Genomic DNA, 17,802 nt, shown 5'->3' with positions numbered 1-17,802 from the left:
CCAGATGATTGGTGCAGCGTGGTACGGGGGCTATACTCCGCTCCACAATGTCCGATATTGGACTAGGGCGATGCGTCAGGAATGATAACTTATTGAATCATCTTCTGCAAACGCTACACATGAAAGTTATTCCTGCCCTCGCAAGAAACTATTTTGTTAGGCACAGCATTATCCCAGATGCCGAACTTCATCAGCAAGACAAGGGCGTCATGCATTTAATTCGAGGTCTGTCTCAGCTCTGCTAGAAAACAGATTCCAAGGCCCACAACTTCCTCATGAGTTTGGGGATATTTTTGCTCGAGCCAAAGACTACAGCATTTAATTCGTCCCATCCCAGCAGAGTCATGTTGCAGTGTATCAGTCATCCTCATTGATTCCGGCATCCTGCATTATACCAAAAGTGCTCCTTCGATATTGCACAAAGACTTCTCATCTTCTCAAGCCACTCTAATGCACCCAGAACCTCTCAGAATATTACAACAACCCTTTTCGATCAAAACTAAACAAATTTCTTCCATCCTCCCCTGTCTTTACCCATCCACTTCTTCCAATCGGCTCTTTCGAATAACTTGACAGTTGCTGCAGAGTACTGTCGTCCGCATGATTCGCCAGGAAGCGATGGCCATTACTTTTTAAGCGCCCAATGATATGACCCAGTTGTGGAGTTCCATCTCGCTCGAACTCGACAGTGTAAGTCTATGCAGGTCAGCACAACACTTCCCAAGATCGATTTCCCTACCTCAAGAACGGCTTCACCTTCCACCTTATCATCAATTTCGGGCACAGGGTCGTCCTTCAGAAGTTCTGGAAGCGGATTGCGTTTAGGATATGGCGACTTTTGAGGCTGTGATGAGAGGCACATGACGTATTGATGTGTGACCATTCCACCATTGGCAAGGACCAACCCTTTCTTTGCTTCCCCTTTTCTCAGCTTTCTTACCATTTCTGTGAGGGCCTAGACATATCAGTAACGCCAAGTCAGTGTTTTTGCAATACTCACATGCATCGAATAATTATTCCCCGCTCCACCAAAGGACGTCAATCCACCCAAAAGCGTAATCGGCTTCGCTTGTTTCGTCAGAGGAAAGCCGAGATGTTGACATGCCAGTTTAGGAACGATCGGAAAGCATGAATAGAAATCAAAGATGTCTATCTCGTCTTTCGTCACACCTGAGACTCGCAACCCCTCGTCCAGCGATTTGGAGATGGCGGGGCTTGAATGGAAGTTGGGCCGCTGCCAGACTTCAGTCATTAGCATGGAATCTAAGTTTCACGAGGTACGTACAGTCGGGGTCATCACTGGAACCTGCTCCTCCTAGCGGATATATCCATTTACTCTCGGGAATCCCGAGTTCCTTCGCGTATTCAGTCGAAGTCAAAACACATGATCCCGCAAGATTGATGTTATTGAAAGCATTCATCAGGAGCGGATCTTTAAGATCAGTTATAGTCATTAGATTGGGTTAAGATCGCGGACGTACATGGAAAGCATATCATCCTGTTAGTGCTGGAAACAGTTCCAATGACTGCTTCAGATGCAGCTGGCTTGCCATAATTCCAAGCGAGCGTATTTCCTTCAGCCACCTTTGCAAAATCGGCGTACAGCTCAGCTGACTCTTTATTGTTATCCAAGATAGACTGTCCTCTATGGGCTCTGAATGCGTTCTCATAGAGTGGGTAAATATGGATGGGCAGCCCAATTGAATGAAGTGTTCCAATACCTTCTCGGTTAGTGATGTTGAAGCCTGGAACACCCTAACTCACTTGCCCTCATTCTCGAAACGTCAGCAACTGACACAGCCTTCACACTTTCATCTGCCTCAGTACAAGGAGGACTTATTCCAGCAGCGGCATATCCACCCACTTTCCGGACTCAGCAATTTGTTCCGCGGAATACAAGATATTTACTTACATGACGCAAGGGCTTCCCCGCCTGTTATGATCGCGACTTTACTCTCACACAACGATATCCTCCTTGCAGCTTCATCGAAAAACTTGGCTGGGGAATCTCCTCCATGATGACTGAGTCCCTTGTATTTGGGTTTGATTCCAAGATTCTCCGATATCAATCCTGGCAGGTCTGAGTAGTTCCATGACCAGGTATTAACAACCCCGACGCTGTCAATGTTTGCTTGCAATTCTTTGGCCGCAGATTGTGACAGACCAGTGTCTTTGATAGCTGCTTGAGTGGCTCGGACCATCATTTTCATGGGCTCAATAGCATCTTCCACTTTTTGAGAGCGGTTTTTGATGTCGCCAACTCCAACCACGACAGGGACTGCTCGCTCGGATCCCATACTTGATAGTAACCCAAAATGCAGAACAAGAAGAAAAGAATATGAAAATGAGTAATGACGAGGAAACTTGAGGATGGAAACATATTGCCTCAAAGAAGACAGAAAGAAGTCTTGCCCCTCTACCAATTGTGAGTTTGCCGGCCAATGTTGATCTGCCGTGGAGCGATGCCTCGGCATGGGGTGAAGTGCGGGGAGAATGTATCCGTCTGCCCTGACAGCTGATAAAACCTACCGCATTTCTTGCTTTTCAATTTCAACAAAAATTGATCCTCGGTTGAAGTATGAACAAAGATGCAAGTGATCATAGCGAACAGTAGCCAGATTCTCTGCTGAGTAACACAGCGTTCGGTAAAATCAGGGGTTCAACCAAAGTTATTGTCAGCTTCATGTCTTGGCATTTGGCTCTCTAGAACAGGAAACGCCTTTCCACCTAGGGGACAAGTTGAGTCGTGTGTCATGCTGTTTTGATTGTCTTTTTTCTGTGTTTTTATGCAACTCCTCGCGCTCTATTCCGCAGAACCTCTTATTCTGTCGGGTGTGTGGTTCAATTGTCTCCCATCTGCACATCACATGACCCCATTCATCAGGTGTCGTTGATTTGATGATTCTTATTAATACGTCAGTTTTCGTGTGAGGCTTCTGGACGTCATTCGAGCTAGATATCTGTTAGATGCCATGCTGATATGCTCACAGACGTTGTATGCGGACTTGTTCAACTGCCGACGGTCCGAAGTTGACCACCATTTCAGCCGCATCTTCTCCATCTGAAGTTCAAACCAACCATGCGTACAGTACAGCAAAACTTGGCACGAGTCTGTGTGATTGCATCTTGCTTGGAGCGCACTGCTGTGTTTTTGAAGTGCTGATCGATTGTACTTCTGCCAAGACGACACTGTAACATGTTCTGTCTCATCGACGCGTGTTTGGCTGACGATCACGGCATACGGACACTTTATCGGACCGCCAGCAAGCTATAAGCTTTTGATTGATACAGATAAAGAGGATCGATGGCGCAAAGCATTAATGCATATTCTGAGCGAAACACCAGGATGGCGCCAGATGAACCGTTCTCGTGTCAAGCTTTCAAAAATCGCCCAGTGATCTGGGGCAAAGGTCATTCCGTGGTCTTGGCCATGTCCACCTCCACTTGAAACGACCAGATTTATACTTTGAGCCAGTCTGAACGATGGGGGTGAAGACTAGACAGGTGGGCGGCCAAAGAGCACACTCCCTGAAAGGGCATCGCCAACTGTTTGTACATCCCCAGACCGGAGGGATATTGTAGTTGCGGAATGTGGTCCCGGTATCAGGTCAACCCACTTCACCCGTTGCTTGTACATTTTAAATTTACATGATATTCAGCCCTGCCCCCGCGACTTCAACTTTGAAAACTGGGGTGCTGGATACCTGGATTTTCTCAGTATTCTATTCTTGGCTAATATTTTACGGCCTCCTGGAGAGAGCCTTTCAATTCTTTCACGGACGAAATGACGGACCGAGCTGGCAATGGAACGGCGGAGGCGAATTTGGGCCGCGTACAACTTCGAAGCGAAGATGGAGGCATCATCTTGGTCCCGAAGCCATCGAGCGATCCGAATGATCCCCTAAATTGGTCACAACCTTTCAAGTACTATATTGCAGTGGTGACATGTGCTGGTATGCTCATGACCACGTTTCTGGCTGCCGGTCCATCTGTAGCACTGGTGGAAATTGCTACCGATTTTGCCGGTGGTGATCGTTCAAAGCTGGGAGAAGTGATTCCACAAGTTGCCTATTTCTTCACTGTCTCCGCCCTAACCCAAGGCACCGGGAATCTAATTTGGCAACCTCTCATCAACAAATATGGTCGGCGACCCATGTATATCATCTCGTTTTCTGGTTACCTTGGGACAGCGATCTGGTCCGGGTTGACACTGAATTATGCCAGTGAACTCGTTGCTAGAATTCTCTTGGGATTTTTCTCTGGAGCTGGAGAATGTCTTGGTCCAGGAACTATTTCTGACCTGTTCTTCCTCCACGAAAGAGGCTCAATGATGGCGTAAGTAACAGTCTCATAATTCCGAGTTGTCGTTAATCCTCTCGCAGTCTTTACAGTTTTGCTGTTGGATCTGGAGTCTCTATTGGAATCATAGCCAGTGGTTTCATCGTTTTGAAAAATAAATGGCAAACGATCTATTTCGTTGGAGCGGCATTGATTGGAGGCCTTCTTCTCCTCATCATCTTCACCATGCCCGAAACGTCCTACAATCGAACGTATGATGATCAAGTGGATGATGACATGCCCAAATCAAAGCGAACTGACTACCGCCTCTCGCTATCTATCATCCTCGATGAATCCGATAAAGCAAGGGTGGCACGCTACTACGAAAAGAACGACCGACTGGCGAAGATGGGTTCTTCGGATGATTATTCCGTCATTGAGCTCTTTGAGGAAAGAATACGTCGACTTGAAGAAGCTGTTCTTGGCAACAGACAATATGCACCTCTCTCAAATGGTATTCGATCGGTAAAGAAGTCCTACTGGAGTACATTGGCCCTGTTCACTGGGGAGATCTATACCAGTCAATCGCTTTGGACCATGTTCGCACGTCCGTTTGGAATGATCCTACTGCCTCCTGTGCTGTGGGCAACTTCTGTCATGGCGACTCTTGTCGGCTTCAGCGTCGCACTTTCCTCAACGTGTAAGTTGTCAAATCCTTTTCAAGATGCACTTTGACTGAATCCTCTCGCAGTTGCAAATGACTTTGCTGTCGCCTACAACTTCACCGCTTTTCAATCCGGACTGGCATTTTTCGGGAGTCTGGTGGGAGGTATCCTCGGCGGTTAGTGACACCTGTCGTGATCATTGCTTGATCTGAATGCTAATTAATGTCTGAAGTGCCTGCCGGAGGTCCAGTTGGAGAAATCGTTGCGAACTACTTCACCACTCGAAACCGAGGGGTTCGTGAGCCTGAATTTAGACTGCCTGCAATGGCGATCTCCATCATTACTGCACCTCTCGGACTCGTTCTCTATGGTGTGGGTCTGGAGCATAAAATGCATTTCATGGTGCCTGTTACTGGTATAGGGTTGCGTGAGTATAACTAATCCATTCACTCACCGGATTGATTATTGACAAATGGCAGTATCATTCTCCCTAGGCCAAGCGATGAATATCTCATTCGTCTAGTAAGTCAAGTATTGGAGCGCAGAGATTGATCGGCTGACATATTTTAGTACCCTTGATGCATATGGACCTGTCGCTGGAGAAGTCACAATCGCCCAACTCGCGTTCAAATGTAAGTCATTTCAATCTTGCGCCAGAAAGTCGTTTCAAGACGATGCTTGGGACCGTGTCCAGTCATCCAGATCGTTGCTAAGATTGAATAGCTGTCATTGGATTCGGTCTCTCAGCAACTACCAATTCATGGATTGCTAGTTCGGGACTAGTAGTTGCACTCAGCGAGATGGCCGGTATAACCGCCTTCGTTCTTCTGCTCTCAATTCCCATGTTCTTCTGGGGAGCGAGGCTGAGGAGGTGGAGTCTGGGGTGGCCAATTGTGAAGTTCGTGAGATGGGAGGGTTTGTGAAGTTGGAATACGTCTTGAATTGATTTATTTTAGTCATGCGCAGAGGTCTACTTCCACTGGCTCTGGAAGTGCTGCCTCTTATCAGAAGCCTGTTGCGCAAAAGGGTTCAGGGCAAGTCACGTGTGGATATGCACACTCCAGAAACCGCTTGCCATATTACACGTCCCTCGTTTTCGATGCACTTTAGAATATAATAATGAATTCTTCACATATCCTTCCGTTTCCTTCCTATGGTACTGCTGTGGATATCTCACCATTTCCAGTCAGCTGATATCTCTCGATATGATCAGGGGCTCGGTTACGGTGGGTGGCCCTGGTGGCCCAATTTCGTCAAGGCTTGTTTGTCATCCGAGACTTCCTTCAGCTCCTGCACGTCCTTTCCAACCATATTCAACGTAGAAAGCCACCAGTACTTCTAAAGCCTCATTGACATCTCCAGCGCCTACAATATTTTGCGACATATTCAACTCATCGCAGTCGCAAGTATACCCCTCAGTAGGCAGCAACGCTACTGCGATTAAATCAAAGTGCATATTCCATGTAGAGAAGCGTGGCTGGCCTTGCAGGAATTGGTGAAGAGCATCGCGCAGCTTTGAACCATATCGCAAGGCTGAAAGGTGCCTAGCGAAAGCAATGTGGCACAAGCCACTACTTCGGTCACTTCGGTGTCTCGAGTACAGATGCGCCATGTAGAAATGGGCGTTTTGAAAGAAAAGCAGTCACACAAGGCTGGAACACCTGCGACCTTAAAGAACCCCTCGATGGCCCATTGAAATGGGACTCTTTCCTTACAACTCCACGGCCGTCTGCGCTCAATTCGATATTGTACTTGAACGAACGTGCTATATTGCTCGCATCACTCAAAATCATATTGAGGATCATCACGTAGGTGAACTGCATTCAATAGGTCCTAACTCTACTGATTGCTTATCAGGCTGAGAAGAAAGGAACATCGGCGCAATGGGCCTGCTTGGCAAGAGATTCTCAAGCAAAAGTCGACTGTCTTTGATCGATGAGTTCAAGGGATTAAAGCCGAATGTGCCAGAGGGGAGTAACTTAGACGGACCAAAGGCATTTCAACAGCAAGATTTCGAAGAACAGCAAGATTCTCTCAGAGTAACGATACAACAGCATGAAATCAAAATTCAGGAGCAAGAGCACATTGTGAATGATCTTACTAAGAACATTGAGCGTATGACAGCCGAAGAAGATCTCCTTCATGGGCAAGTATGGACTTTCTCGGAACAACTTAGCAAAGCCAAAACGGATGCAAACAATCTTCGGAATCAGGCCACGACACTCGAGGAGCAGAACAGGAATCTGAACTGGCAGTACCAGGCCATATCTACCAGCATGAATGATCTGAAGAGCGCCTGCAATGATAAAGATCAAGAGCTATCGGTTAGATCAAATACAATCCAGGTTCTGAGTGGACACAACCAGCAGTTGCAGGGGAGGGTCGTCCACCTGGAGCGAATTGTTTCTTCGACAAGCCAAAATACCGGAACCGATATTCGAACGTTCTTTGAAAGTTATGCCGAGATGGAAAATGCACATAGGGACCTATCAACAAAACACGAAACAGAAGCTCGGGAGAAAATGCAGCTGCTGGACGCGCTTGAGGAAATGGAGTCGGAAAACGCTTCGCTGAAGACAGTCATCGAAGAGCTGCAAAAGGATGCATCTGGCCTCGAGATTTGCCAGCCGCAGACACTGAGATCGCTATTGACAATGAGGCTTGTTGATCAGGCTCTAATTACTACCGAAGTTGAGAGCCTATCCCAAAATCGCAACTGGTCGCCCACAGAATTACCACAGACTTCGTTGGATACCCCACGTAGCCCGAGAGAGATTCAAGAACTCGCGAATATGCTACCAACAGGGCCCGACTACGTCCACTTCTACAAACGAATGAGTTTGGACATCTGCTCTCTCTGTACGAAGCCGAAATTCAAGGTTAAAAGCGAACCTCGTCAAAACTCTTCAGCCTCAAAGTGGCTGAACGAGTACCTTGGAAACACCCGGTATTTTTCATGCTGTTACGAACAGGTGTGCAAAGATTGCTTTACTAAACATGTGCTTGAGACTCTTCAATCGAAGTGGTGGTATAAACTAGAAACGCTATCATGGTTTCCTTGTCCAAGGGCAAGCTGTAGCGAAGCTCTCGGCATACGATGCGAGGCAGACCTGGAAATTTGCCTGGAAAGGAACTGTGATATAGAGGCAGAGGATCATGTCAAAATGTAAGTTGCAGCCCACGATCTTTCCCCTCGACTCGTTTGACCATGTTTGCAGGTATATCAAGGCAATGGCATTCCGACAGGCTTTACAAGGACTCGATCCAAAGCCAGTTGACGATATGTTGGGAAAGGCTGCGGTGCTAACGAAGCAGCTGGTTGAAGCAAATCGGATGTACAGTTTATTTGATACAAGGTTCGATGCGGCAATGGTTGACGAGACAGGATGCATACCAGAGTTTAACACGGGAACGATATACAACGCCGCGCTTGACAATGTATCATCATCAGTCCCTATATTTCTTCGATTCATTCGCCGCCAAACCAGTCCCAAGTCATGCATGGTTTGCAGCAAGACCATGTTCGAGATCGACTATGGAGATGTACAGACATGGAAGGCGGCTTGTGAAGGATATGGGGGTTCTTGGATGTGGAATATACTTGTATTTCCCACAAGTGAGACTCAGAAGTGCGCCCACGATTTTGAAGTTTGCAGGTCTTGTACAGCAGAGCACCTGCGGGGTGCTTTGACTAGCGGGGGCCCATCGGCTTGTGACAGTCTCTCCTGTCCTCAATGTTCCCGAGTGCTTACGTACCAAGAGATCCATCAACTTGCTGACACGGAGACCGTGGCAAAGTAGGTGGCAATCAATGTTCTTGTATTCAGCCACTAATCAATACCAGGTACGAGAAGTTCATGCTTCAGACCTTCTTGTCACAGGACCCCAACTTTCGTTGGTGTCTAAGCCCGCTTTGTGAAACTGGACAATTGTATCAATCGCCTCCAAGAAATCCACAAACCTCGTGCGAAGAATGCAACTTTGAGATGTGTTTCAAGCATGAGATGCCTTGGCACGAAGGGCTAACCTGCGATGAGTACGACAGCATTCGAGAACATGGGGATCCGAGCTATGGAGAAACACAAGAATGGATCAGAACAAACACGAAGCCATGTCCAGGCTGTCAAGTTGGCATACAAAAAGGCGAAGCATGCTTCCACATGACCTGTAAGTCGGATCCCATGTGTTTCTGATAGTCTCGTATAGAGAGCTGACCTTTCTCCCTTAGGTTCACAATGTAATCACGAGTTTTGTTGGCAATGTCTCGCGAATTGGACTGAAATCCGAGCCAATGGTCAAACGGGACACCGTGAAGGATGTTTCTTTAGAACGAATGATGTTCGTCCTACAGGTCTCAGAGGGGAAACCCTACAAGACGCTCTTCGTGCTAGAGATGGATAAATAAGATAATTCAGTCATTCAGAATACCACACAGGTCTCCACGTTATCAGATGCTACTCATTTACGAACTTTCTGCGGGGGAAAAAATTAAGAGGCGAAGGCAAAGACGAAGCTCAACATGTGACGGTCATTGTGTGAAACGTCTACGCTGAACATTATTTCTGACATCGGATCATAGGGCGACACCACAAGCTGTGGTGAAATCCTATTATAGCACCACACTTAAATGCCGAGACGGTCCTTCATTGGGATGCGCTGGATTTGTGAAGTGTTCTGCGCAAGCACCCCTCCCGGTCCTGCATTTCTCGGCAGCTGAACCAGAAACACAGCCATAGGTGAATAATCCTGCACAGCCGCGCCGTGACGCGCAAATGCTCCAGACTCACCACACTACTTGAGCTTCCACTGGTTAAAGCGCTTCAATGTGGCTTCCCGGCCCTGTGTGTCTCTTTCTCTAGACGCAGGCTTTCGGAGGTTGTGACTGACGCCTCGCTCTATCTTATGCTCGCACCTCGGAAGGAAAATGCGTTCAGGCTTTGTGCTCACATGTACTCACGATTCCCCGATGCCATATTTTTAGTTCATCCACCGCTTCGAGCAGTAAATCTCTTTTCGTCTTCCAACTTCTTCCAAGGTTCAGTTGCAAGAATGTCCAACAGCCACTTCAGTGGTCTAGTAGGCAGCGATTCCACATGGGACAGAATAGTTTCTCAAGGGAATCTGATCAAGCTCTCCACTAGACAGTTCATCATGCTGATCTCGGCATTCACGTTTGCATTTGCATTCCTTGTCGCACGGCTGTTCCGAGTATTTGGTCTTTTCGTCTTCTCGATTTTTCTCTAAGTGAAACCGCATGAACCTAGCATGGAACAACTTCGAGTTGCTGTCGTGAATTTTCGTACGCCTTTCCATGTAATCGGCGAGAGCATCTCTTGGAAAATGATATCTCTGGAAGGAAGGAAGAAAGAAGATTTGCTCTGTTTTGGCTCGCTGGAGCGGGTGTCTTCTTGTTTCTTGGCATCGGATTGCCGTTCATTCTCGCACTTTTTCCTGTTGCTAATGGTAAGTCAAAATCCTTTGTAACATTCCAAGCTGACGTGATATAACTAGGCTTCTCGGGTGGTTCCCTATGCTGGTTCGGACCAACAGATAACAAGGGTGAAAGTGATGTGTTTCGAGCGTACCTTCGTCTCGAGCAACAAACTGCACTTTCTGAGACAGACTCGATGAACTACGATTACGACGGCGACAATGCATATGACGTGGGATATCTAGGAAGTGAAGATGTGGTCCGGAAGTCGTCGCTTTGTCCACAGCATGCCAAGTCCAGTGCTTGTCAGGATGGACACGCAATGAATTTCTACGGACAGTATACGATCTCGCCGAGAGATTTGGGTGTTGGGAATCTCGAAGAGCTTAATTTCACAACAGCCGTTGATTGTTACAAAGACATTGACTCCGAAAAACAACTCACGATTCCAACGATCCAGGAGATGAAACCTATTGGACTATTTTATGGACGTAGTCAAGAGTTCGCAGAATCCCCCGAACCAAATATGACGGCTATCATCTTGCGAGCAGAAGTTTATGGACATGGCTACTATGTTTTATCCCTCAAGATGGCCGATGGAGATCAATCGAATGACCAGGTGGCTTGGAAACCAAGAAATGATCTGTATCACGAAGGCGATCTATCTCTACTGATATATAACTTGGGAGCAGTGTATGCCCTAGAGCCAGGAAGCGATTCATTGTTCGCCACTATCCCACTAAATACGACGATGATTCCTACAGAAGACTGGGCAGAACAGAATTTGGCGAATAGAACAGAGTGGAACGGCCAACCATTGTTCAAATCGAGAACACAAACAGTATCAGTCATGTGCAACACAAGCTATGCACTTTGCGACCATGTCAACATTCCGGAAGAAGCTGGACACTGCCTTGACTTAGGAGGGTGGAAGCAGGTCCAGGCGTTTGCAGACAGGCTGCAGAACAATTCAGCAAAGGATAACAAGCCTGCATCTGCACGAGAAGGCTTCATCTATTTATTGGCAGATACAGCACATTATTCAGGAATGAAAGAGTCTGCAGAAGTTGTCAATGGTATCTCTGCCAACGATCTTCTTCAAGCAGACTTTAAGATCCAGCACTTCCTCGACCAAATTTCCGGTCACAGAGAACTGACCCGCCTGTTCCTATCCACACGCACGCGATTTATCCTTGCAGCTCGAAGGGCCGTACTCAATGAATGGGGCGAGAGAGTGGTGCAGATGGGCTTTCATGCAAATGATATCGACAGGACAATGGTTGGAAACCCTGACTTGTCAGTAATGTGCAAAGCAACATTTATACCGGACACGAATTTCAAAACTACAACAGCAAGGCCATGGATCATAACAGCTTGCATTTGGCTGGCTATCGTGCTATTGACATATTCGGCGCCGATGATACGAAAGCTGCAATGGAGTTGGGTCGAAGGTATCGAGCAGAGTTGGGCATCGAAAAGAGCTAATAAGCTCCATCATCAGTTGGCGAGCATGAATACAGCTGATATTGGGACCGATTTCAAAGATCTTGGATCTCGGAGTGAGCAGGCAAGCAGTTTGCCGTTGTTGGAACAGGCAGAACCATTCACACCTGCCTCTCAAGGCAAAGCTCAAGCTGGTGCGGAGGAAGCGACATTGATTGGTACAGTGGTGGGAGGCACAGAAACAATGGAATGTCCGTCACCCAGAGTCTGATAAAATCAGATTGCTAAGGTAAGTAACAAAGCGAAATGCAGTGACTTGTAGGTAAATCTTGTGATTGTAGTTGGCTGGCAGCGCGATCTCACAAACACGGAATCGCTAATTCTGACGTTCTTTAAGGAGGTTTATGTACCTCGAAGATTATACTCAATCAAAAATCTACCTTGCTTTGGTAAGCTGGGGAGCTCTCATTTATTATCCTCTTGCGTCATGCAAGAACAATTCATGTTTACGTAGGAAAAAGGGGCCTGGTGGTTAAGCGAGCGGGTCCTGACCAATCGAGAACAGCAGACTATTAATGTCAACATGCTATGGAGTCTAGCGACAAACAAGTAGCAGTGACTAGCAACAGAAGCTTCGCGATTTGAAGAACGAAGCACAGGACATCTTGAACCTCTTGATTGTTCGAGGTTGAGTGTCAAGAATTCCTACCGTTCCTTTGTAGTCCTTGCTCTCTTCAAATAGGCCACTCTCTGACGTCCCACTGCCATTCAGTGACTCAATCCTTTCGCTCTCGCCTGATCAACCCATCTCCAATATGTATCCGCGCTCCTCATCCTCAACTTCTTGCCCCATATGATCATTGGAAACATGGTCGCATTACAGACACCTGCAATGACTGCCACTGTAATAAACGTATCCCTCTGTCCCATAGCATTAATCCATGGTGTGATTCCATAGTTGATTGCGAAGCTCAATGTGTTTCGGATGAGAATTATGGTGGTGATGTGCTCGCCTCCAAGATCTCGGTACGACGAAGTTGCGTACTGAATAGCCGTGGAGAGGCAGAGCGTGGAAGAGATGGCAAGCACGCCTTGTGCAAAGACCATACCGAACCAATGAATTCTAGCTGCTCCTCCAAGACCCCAAAGTAGCATCGCGAAAGGCACGGCGACCAAAGAGGCCAGGAAGAGCCAGATGATGTGTTCTGGCTCCGCCACTCCATTGTTGCGACGAGCAAGGCGCATAACGAGCTGTGGTCCTGCGAATGCAACCCAGAGTGACCTAAATGGTGTAAGACTCAGTACCAAGCCAAGTGGTTAGGTGACTTACCCCGCAACCATGCCTACGACCGCACCAAAATACGCATATCCAACATCATTACTGCCAAAGCCGTAGACTTTAGTATACGTGGGGCTGGCTGTGGCATTGAGAATTCCAGGCCATACAAGAGCATTGGTTCCATACATGAAGCCAGCCCAGGTGATGACTGGAAACGTGAAGAATTTGAACGGAGCCCACATGATTTCCAAGACACGGTTAGGACGCTTCTTGTCAATCACGCTGAGCTTCTGCCAGTACGTCTTTCGGGGTAAGATGACTTGGCCAGCTTCAATTGCAGCAGGGTCAGAGATGACAGCCGGAATCTTCTCTGAAGAGTCCTTGCCGGATGAGGGTGTAACAATATCGGAGGAACCAACGTCCTCACTACTACCCGCAGCACTGGTTAGCGATACTTGAAGCTTTCTATCGTAGTTGGTTTCTTCCATCAGGAAAAAGCAGTAAACAAAGGCTACGGCCATGCCGATGGCACACCACCACAGAGTCCACTCCCAACCTTGTCCAGTGTTGATGAAAGCTGCAAAAACCGGAGCAAATTTACCAGCAAAGGCGAGACTCAATCCATAAACGGCGAGGTATAGTGGTCTTTCGTGGGAGAACCAAATGTCGGTCATGCTGATTTCGCAAAGAGACTCTACGGGGGCACCAAAAAAACCCTGCATCTGTCAGTGGGAGCTTTGAGGGCTTGACTAGAAGCCGAACCTGAAGAATCTTGGTTGCAAGATAAGGGCCATTGGTTGTACAAAGCGGAGTCACACCCATCAAAACGATCGAAACTGCCATTGAAATGAGGTATGAGGGTCTCTTCCCGTACTGTAAGGCTACAGCTTGCCAGACGATGCAACCCCATCCATAGAACAGAAACATGGCCCCTGTTCCGGAAACCAAGTCGCTGATGCTCAGGTCAGTAGCTTTGGAAATTGGCGTGGTGACCGAGTAAACAGCGGAAGACGGGAAAACCATCATGACTGTATACATAACCATACATGATGTATGGAGAAGTTTCCGCCATTTGGACCAGTTTAACGGATCTTCTGGGTCATCTTTTTTGTCAGCATAATGTATTCAATGAGGTTGGGGATCATACCTGAGGGCATAGGGATCAAGACGACATCATGAGCTGCTTCGGAATGCTTGACATGGAGCTGCCCTGTGGCATCAATAAGCTGAAGCGTTCCTGGCGCAGCTTTGTCTTCAATAGCAACCATGATGTGATGTTTTCATTGAGAATGAAGAGGCTGAGCATGGAAACTACCGACGTGCAAGGTTTGAGGCGCACGCCAGAACTTTAAGTATAAACCCATGCCAAGCTGATTGATATGCTGACAGCTGTGAACAAGAGATTGATAACAAGAAAGATAGCTTTATCAAGATAAGGCGGGCGAGCGCAAAGATAGGGCTATGTGGGCACTTGCCCGGCCTTGATGCGAAGGTGGGATGTATCAAAAGTGGTGGCATGTCAACCTACAAAGCCAAGACTTAAGCTGAGTCTGAGAACGTGCAATGGAATTTGATTGTTGGAAGCATTTTGAGCCTTTTTGCCCAGAACTATTCGGGAGATCGAAAGGGAGCGAGAGACATGCTGGAGATGATCTCGGCCAAGACGGTTCTGCTTTCACGCCCCATCCCTTTGGGCTAGCTCTAGCTCTAGCTAATAAACATAAAAATGAAAACATTTAAAGGAAAGGTGTTGTATAAATACGAAACACTGACAATTCATACTTCGTAATTTTAGTTCTACACATTGCATGTCGACAATACCGTGGCGTAAAAACCTAGTAGTGGCTTCATATCTCAGCTTTTCCAGACACATCACAGCTTATTTCGGTCTGTTTGAAGTATAAGTCATTCACCTCGCAAAAGTTATGCAAGGTATGATCAGGAAAGTAAAGTAGCAGCCAATACCCCTCAGGCGGGTGAGAGGGAAGACAAGATATCGTAACTCGCTTTCCCCCTAAGTGCTTTTTGTCCTTACATAGACGCGGCATCTGATTGTGGATCCAATCAATAAAAAAAATTCTGAATCGGCCATGCTTACTAGCTAACAACATCAATGAAAACTTGGCTTTGTCAAAGAAAGTCAAATGGCAGAGAGCTGTGTCCCATTTCCTTCAAGACAGATCAACGAAGATAAGAGCTACTGCTCACAGTCACGCGACCTCTGCTTGGAAGACTTCCGGAAGCGAAACAAACAATCGATCCAATGTTCATGGCAAGAGAAATGATACATGTGCTCATTCTATGTCCTAGCCTCTATTTTACTCCCCAAACAGCTATTAGACGAGATTCTAATAGTTTAAAAAGGTAGAGCTCAAGATGCAGCCTTTGTTGTCCCTTTCAGGATACCCTCCAAGGTGAGTTTTTCATTGACCCGGTTTTCTATGTCAATCCCAAGTATGCTACGGCGGAGCGGAAGTAAAAGAACAAGCAAAACGTTGTTCTCACTATCCGGCCGTGTGACGACTTCAATCAACTACCGTGGTATGAAAACACGAGGGCAAAATTACCTCTCATGGGATTGTGTATACAGCAGCTGGAACGCGGGTTCAGGGGTCGCCTTCCAAAATTGGTATATGTACTTCGAGTCTATATACCAGAGAGCGGCTCAACAGGATCAAATGCGGATGCAAAACATCAGTGCCGATGTACAGTAAGCAGGATGTGAAGTCATCTCGACATCAGAGGCTTATGATGCAGCAGCCACTCTAAGGTACTTCCTCGCTTCGGCATGCACGGGACTTAGTCAACACTAGCGGAAAAGTAATCCAAAACATGCTGGAAGCACTAGAATGATCATGTAAGAAGCTACCTAATCAAGTTAAGGTTCGATTCAAAAATTCTTGAGTCCGAGAGATCGAAAAAAGGTGCTGAAGTGAGATTCTGGGACTGGGTACCTGCTGACAGGCACTCCCTCCAGTAAGGACATAAGGAAGCACTTGCCACTACTTGCAGATCAGCCTGTTCTTGACCAAATAATATTCCACCTTATATCTGTATTGCTAATTTGACAATACAAGCTTCTCATGTTAGGATCCAGAATGGCGGTGCGATTTGAATTCACAGGACGTGTACCGCACGTGCTACAAAATGCCTCCAGATATCATTATCATTCTCAACGAGAAGGGTAGTGAGTGCTTAAATGAGTCTAAAACAGTATGTAAATGACACACAAAGAACGTGTTGACTTAAGAAAAAAATGGCTCACTGGAATTGGCACTGTTGATGACGCTGATCTCACATATCACGCGCGCCAGTCCCAGCATATATGCCAAGAATCAGCTAGCCGAAAATTTGGCTTTGATGTAAACAGATTTCAATAGGTAGGTAAAAAAAACTCTTGGAGAACCAGGAGTAACACAGTCCTGATCCTGATCCTCTGGAAGATTACATGTGAGTCACGCCGGCGTTTTACCTTCACCGAAGTCACATGAACAAAGCCTTGAATGATCAGCACTGAAATCATCGTTGTTCATAAACCACAAGGTGGAATTACAATAAAAGCAAAAACACCACCAAAAAGCTTCAGACAGCAGCTCAATAATTTCCATCAAGCTGTCATAACTTCGTACTGAATCTCCAATCTTCGATCCAATACCATCGTTCCGAAATCTACCCCACTTCTCCCAGGCCACCAAACCCCCACCACCAAACATGAAGCCAACACAAATCCACATCCTCGGCGCCTCTGGCAGCGGAGTTAGCACACTCGGAACAAACCTTTCATCCGCCCTCTCGGTTCCCGTCTTTGATGTCGATGACTACTTCTGGCTTCCAACCAACCCACCATTCACCACCAAGCGACCCATCCTTGATCGTATCGCCATGATCAAACCGCTTCTTGCAAGCGCCCAAGAGGAACATGGAGGATGGGTACTAGCTGGATCACTGGGAACGTGGGGTGGTGAATTGATGGAACATGTTGAGCATGTGATCTTCGTTGACACTCCGACGGTAAGTTGCTTGCATTTTTCCATATCTCTGAAAAGATTCCTTTCAAATCTCTCTAATCGGAGAGGTACCATTTTAATGGAATCTGTATGTTGATATTCTCGGCAGGAAGCGCGAATGGCTCGGTTGAGGGCGAGAGAGTACAAGCGGCACGGAGAGAGGATTAAGGAAGGTGGGGATATGTATGAGGAGTCAACAGCATTCTTGAACTGGGCCGAGAGATATGAGGATCCTACCCTAGATGAAGGTAGGAGTAGAAAGATGCATGAGGATTGGTTGAAAGAAGTAAAGGTGCCGATTACAAGGTTGCAGGGAGACAAGGAGGAGTCGGTGGTGATCAAGGAGGCTTTGGAAGGGCTGGGGAGGAAGAAGTGAGTTTTGAAACTGAATTCTTTGTCCTCAGAATTAGTAGAGAAGTATGTTCGGGAAGCATGTAGATATCCTGGGACTTTTCTCGGCTTTCTATTTTCAGATTTAGGGCCAAATTCTTCAAAATTTCAGCTTCGATAAAATCACTGAGCTATCATAGATAGAAAGGACACCAAGATAAGAAGCGTTACAATCCAGGGGAAAAGCAGGAAAGACGAACAAATGTTGGGTTGGAAATGTGGCAGAGATAGAGTGGAAAAGTTGTTTTTGGGGGGGGGGGGGGGGGGGGGGGGGGAGGCTCGCTTGACGTACACCACCACCCAACCCAG

The 17,802-nt window shown here is 46.9% G+C and overlaps 7 protein-coding genes across 11 annotated transcripts; 4 read left to right on the top strand and 3 right to left on the bottom strand.

The window, feature by feature from the left end:
- Window positions 1-124: 124 nt before the first annotated feature.
- ONS95_010956 (uncharacterized protein) lies at window positions 125-2,513 on the bottom strand. 3 transcript variants are annotated; one of them, XM_058504547.1, is made up of 7 exons: window positions 1,913-2,513; window positions 1,765-1,863; window positions 1,482-1,721; window positions 1,286-1,432; window positions 1,001-1,242; window positions 740-955; window positions 125-696 (listed from the first exon to the last, which is right to left on the bottom strand). In XM_058504547.1, the coding sequence occupies exons 1-7, from the start codon at window positions 2,472-2,474 to the stop codon at window positions 475-477; spliced, it is 1,728 nt and encodes a 575-aa protein (XP_058359103.1). In that variant the 5' UTR covers window positions 2,475-2,513; the 3' UTR covers window positions 125-474. The 3 variants fall into 3 exon arrangements, with proteins under 3 accessions (XP_058359103.1, XP_058359105.1, XP_058359104.1); XM_058504549.1 differs by having other exon boundaries at window positions 740-1,242; XM_058504548.1 differs by having other exon boundaries at window positions 125-1,234.
- Window positions 2,514-2,536: 23 nt separating this feature from the next.
- ONS95_010955 (uncharacterized protein) lies at window positions 2,537-6,078 on the top strand. 3 transcript variants are annotated; one of them, XM_058504544.1, is made up of 8 exons: window positions 2,537-2,915; window positions 2,991-4,335; window positions 4,383-4,978; window positions 5,030-5,119; window positions 5,176-5,370; window positions 5,423-5,465; window positions 5,514-5,575; window positions 5,667-6,078. In XM_058504544.1, the coding sequence occupies exons 2-8, from the start codon at window positions 3,785-3,787 to the stop codon at window positions 5,864-5,866; spliced, it is 1,737 nt and encodes a 578-aa protein (XP_058359100.1). In that variant the 5' UTR covers window positions 2,537-2,915; window positions 2,991-3,784; the 3' UTR covers window positions 5,867-6,078. The 3 variants fall into 3 exon arrangements, with proteins under 3 accessions (XP_058359100.1, XP_058359101.1, XP_058359102.1); XM_058504545.1 differs by having other exon boundaries at window positions 2,537-4,335; window positions 5,423-5,575; XM_058504546.1 differs by having other exon boundaries at window positions 2,537-4,335; window positions 5,176-6,078.
- Window positions 6,079-6,239: 161 nt separating this feature from the next.
- Window positions 6,240-9,577, top strand: ONS95_010954 (uncharacterized protein). Its single transcript, XM_058504543.1, has 5 exons — window positions 6,240-6,751; window positions 6,801-8,109; window positions 8,162-8,740; window positions 8,788-9,110; window positions 9,172-9,577. Exons 2-5 carry the CDS (start codon window positions 6,827-6,829, stop codon window positions 9,342-9,344), a joined length of 2,358 nt encoding a protein of 785 aa, XP_058359099.1. The 5' UTR covers window positions 6,240-6,751; window positions 6,801-6,826; the 3' UTR covers window positions 9,345-9,577.
- Window positions 9,578-9,635: 58 nt separating this feature from the next.
- ONS95_010953 (uncharacterized protein) lies at window positions 9,636-12,342 on the top strand. Its single transcript, XM_058504542.1, has 3 exons — window positions 9,636-10,406; window positions 10,455-12,106; window positions 12,159-12,342. The coding sequence occupies exon 2, from the start codon at window positions 10,571-10,573 to the stop codon at window positions 12,086-12,088; it is 1,518 nt and encodes a 505-aa protein (XP_058359098.1). The 5' UTR covers window positions 9,636-10,406; window positions 10,455-10,570; the 3' UTR covers window positions 12,089-12,106; window positions 12,159-12,342.
- A 90-nt stretch (window positions 12,343-12,432) lies between these two features.
- ONS95_010952 (uncharacterized protein) lies at window positions 12,433-14,140 on the bottom strand (the record flags this gene model as incomplete). The annotated part of the gene is made up of 3 exons (XM_058504541.1): window positions 12,433-13,099; window positions 13,148-13,812; window positions 13,859-14,140. 3 exons carry the CDS (start codon window positions 14,138-14,140, stop codon window positions 12,586-12,588), a joined length of 1,461 nt encoding a protein of 486 aa, XP_058359097.1. The 3' UTR covers window positions 12,433-12,585.
- Window positions 14,141-14,178: 38 nt separating this feature from the next.
- Window positions 14,179-14,364, bottom strand: ONS95_010951 (uncharacterized protein; the record flags this gene model as incomplete). The annotated part of the gene is made up of 1 exon (XM_058504540.1): window positions 14,179-14,364. The coding sequence occupies one exon, from the start codon at window positions 14,362-14,364 to the stop codon at window positions 14,179-14,181; it is 186 nt and encodes a 61-aa protein (XP_058359096.1).
- Window positions 14,365-16,482: 2,118 nt separating this feature from the next.
- Window positions 16,483-17,731, top strand: ONS95_010950 (uncharacterized protein). Its single transcript, XM_058504539.1, has 2 exons — window positions 16,483-17,107; window positions 17,213-17,731. Exons 1-2 carry the CDS (start codon window positions 16,808-16,810, stop codon window positions 17,477-17,479), a joined length of 567 nt encoding a protein of 188 aa, XP_058359095.1. The 5' UTR covers window positions 16,483-16,807; the 3' UTR covers window positions 17,480-17,731.
- The last annotated feature ends 71 nt before the right edge of the window (window positions 17,732-17,802 follow it).

This window comes from Cadophora gregata (assembly GCF_030347475.1).
Source record: "Cadophora gregata isolate MNR1 chromosome Unknown scaffold_5, whole genome shotgun sequence".
Classification (NCBI taxonomy): Eukaryota; Fungi; Ascomycota; class Leotiomycetes; order Helotiales; family Ploettnerulaceae; genus Cadophora; species Cadophora gregata.
Note: the sequence above shows the minus strand (reverse complement) of the source record. Positions and strands in the feature narration are given on the sequence as shown.

Coding starts and splice junctions, on each gene's coding strand:
- ONS95_010956 (XM_058504547.1), bottom strand. CDS start 2,474: ATGCCGAGGCATCGCTCCACGGCAGATCAACATTGGCCGGCAAACTCA. Junction 1,722..1,764: donor CGTTTCGAGAATGAGGGCAA/GTGAGTTAGGGT, acceptor CTAACCGAGAAG/GTATTGGAACACTTCATTCA. Junction 1,243..1,285: donor TTCCAGTGATGACCCCGACT/GTACGTACCTCG, acceptor TAATGACTGAAG/TCTGGCAGCGGCCCAACTTC.
- ONS95_010955 (XM_058504544.1), top strand. CDS start 3,785: ATGACGGACCGAGCTGGCAATGGAACGGCGGAGGCGAATTTGGGCCGC. Junction 4,979..5,029: donor CGTCGCACTTTCCTCAACGT/GTAAGTTGTCAA, acceptor ATCCTCTCGCAG/TTGCAAATGACTTTGCTGTC. Junction 5,371..5,422: donor TGTTACTGGTATAGGGTTGC/GTGAGTATAACT, acceptor GACAAATGGCAG/TATCATTCTCCCTAGGCCAA.
- ONS95_010954 (XM_058504543.1), top strand. CDS start 6,827: ATGGGCCTGCTTGGCAAGAGATTCTCAAGCAAAAGTCGACTGTCTTTG. Junction 8,110..8,161: donor GCAGAGGATCATGTCAAAAT/GTAAGTTGCAGC, acceptor CCATGTTTGCAG/GTATATCAAGGCAATGGCAT. Junction 8,741..8,787: donor GACACGGAGACCGTGGCAAA/GTAGGTGGCAAT, acceptor AATCAATACCAG/GTACGAGAAGTTCATGCTTC.
- ONS95_010953 (XM_058504542.1), top strand. CDS start 10,571: ATGAACTACGATTACGACGGCGACAATGCATATGACGTGGGATATCTA.
- ONS95_010950 (XM_058504539.1), top strand. CDS start 16,808: ATGAAGCCAACACAAATCCACATCCTCGGCGCCTCTGGCAGCGGAGTT. Junction 17,108..17,212: donor TCTTCGTTGACACTCCGACG/GTAAGTTGCTTG, acceptor TATTCTCGGCAG/GAAGCGCGAATGGCTCGGTT.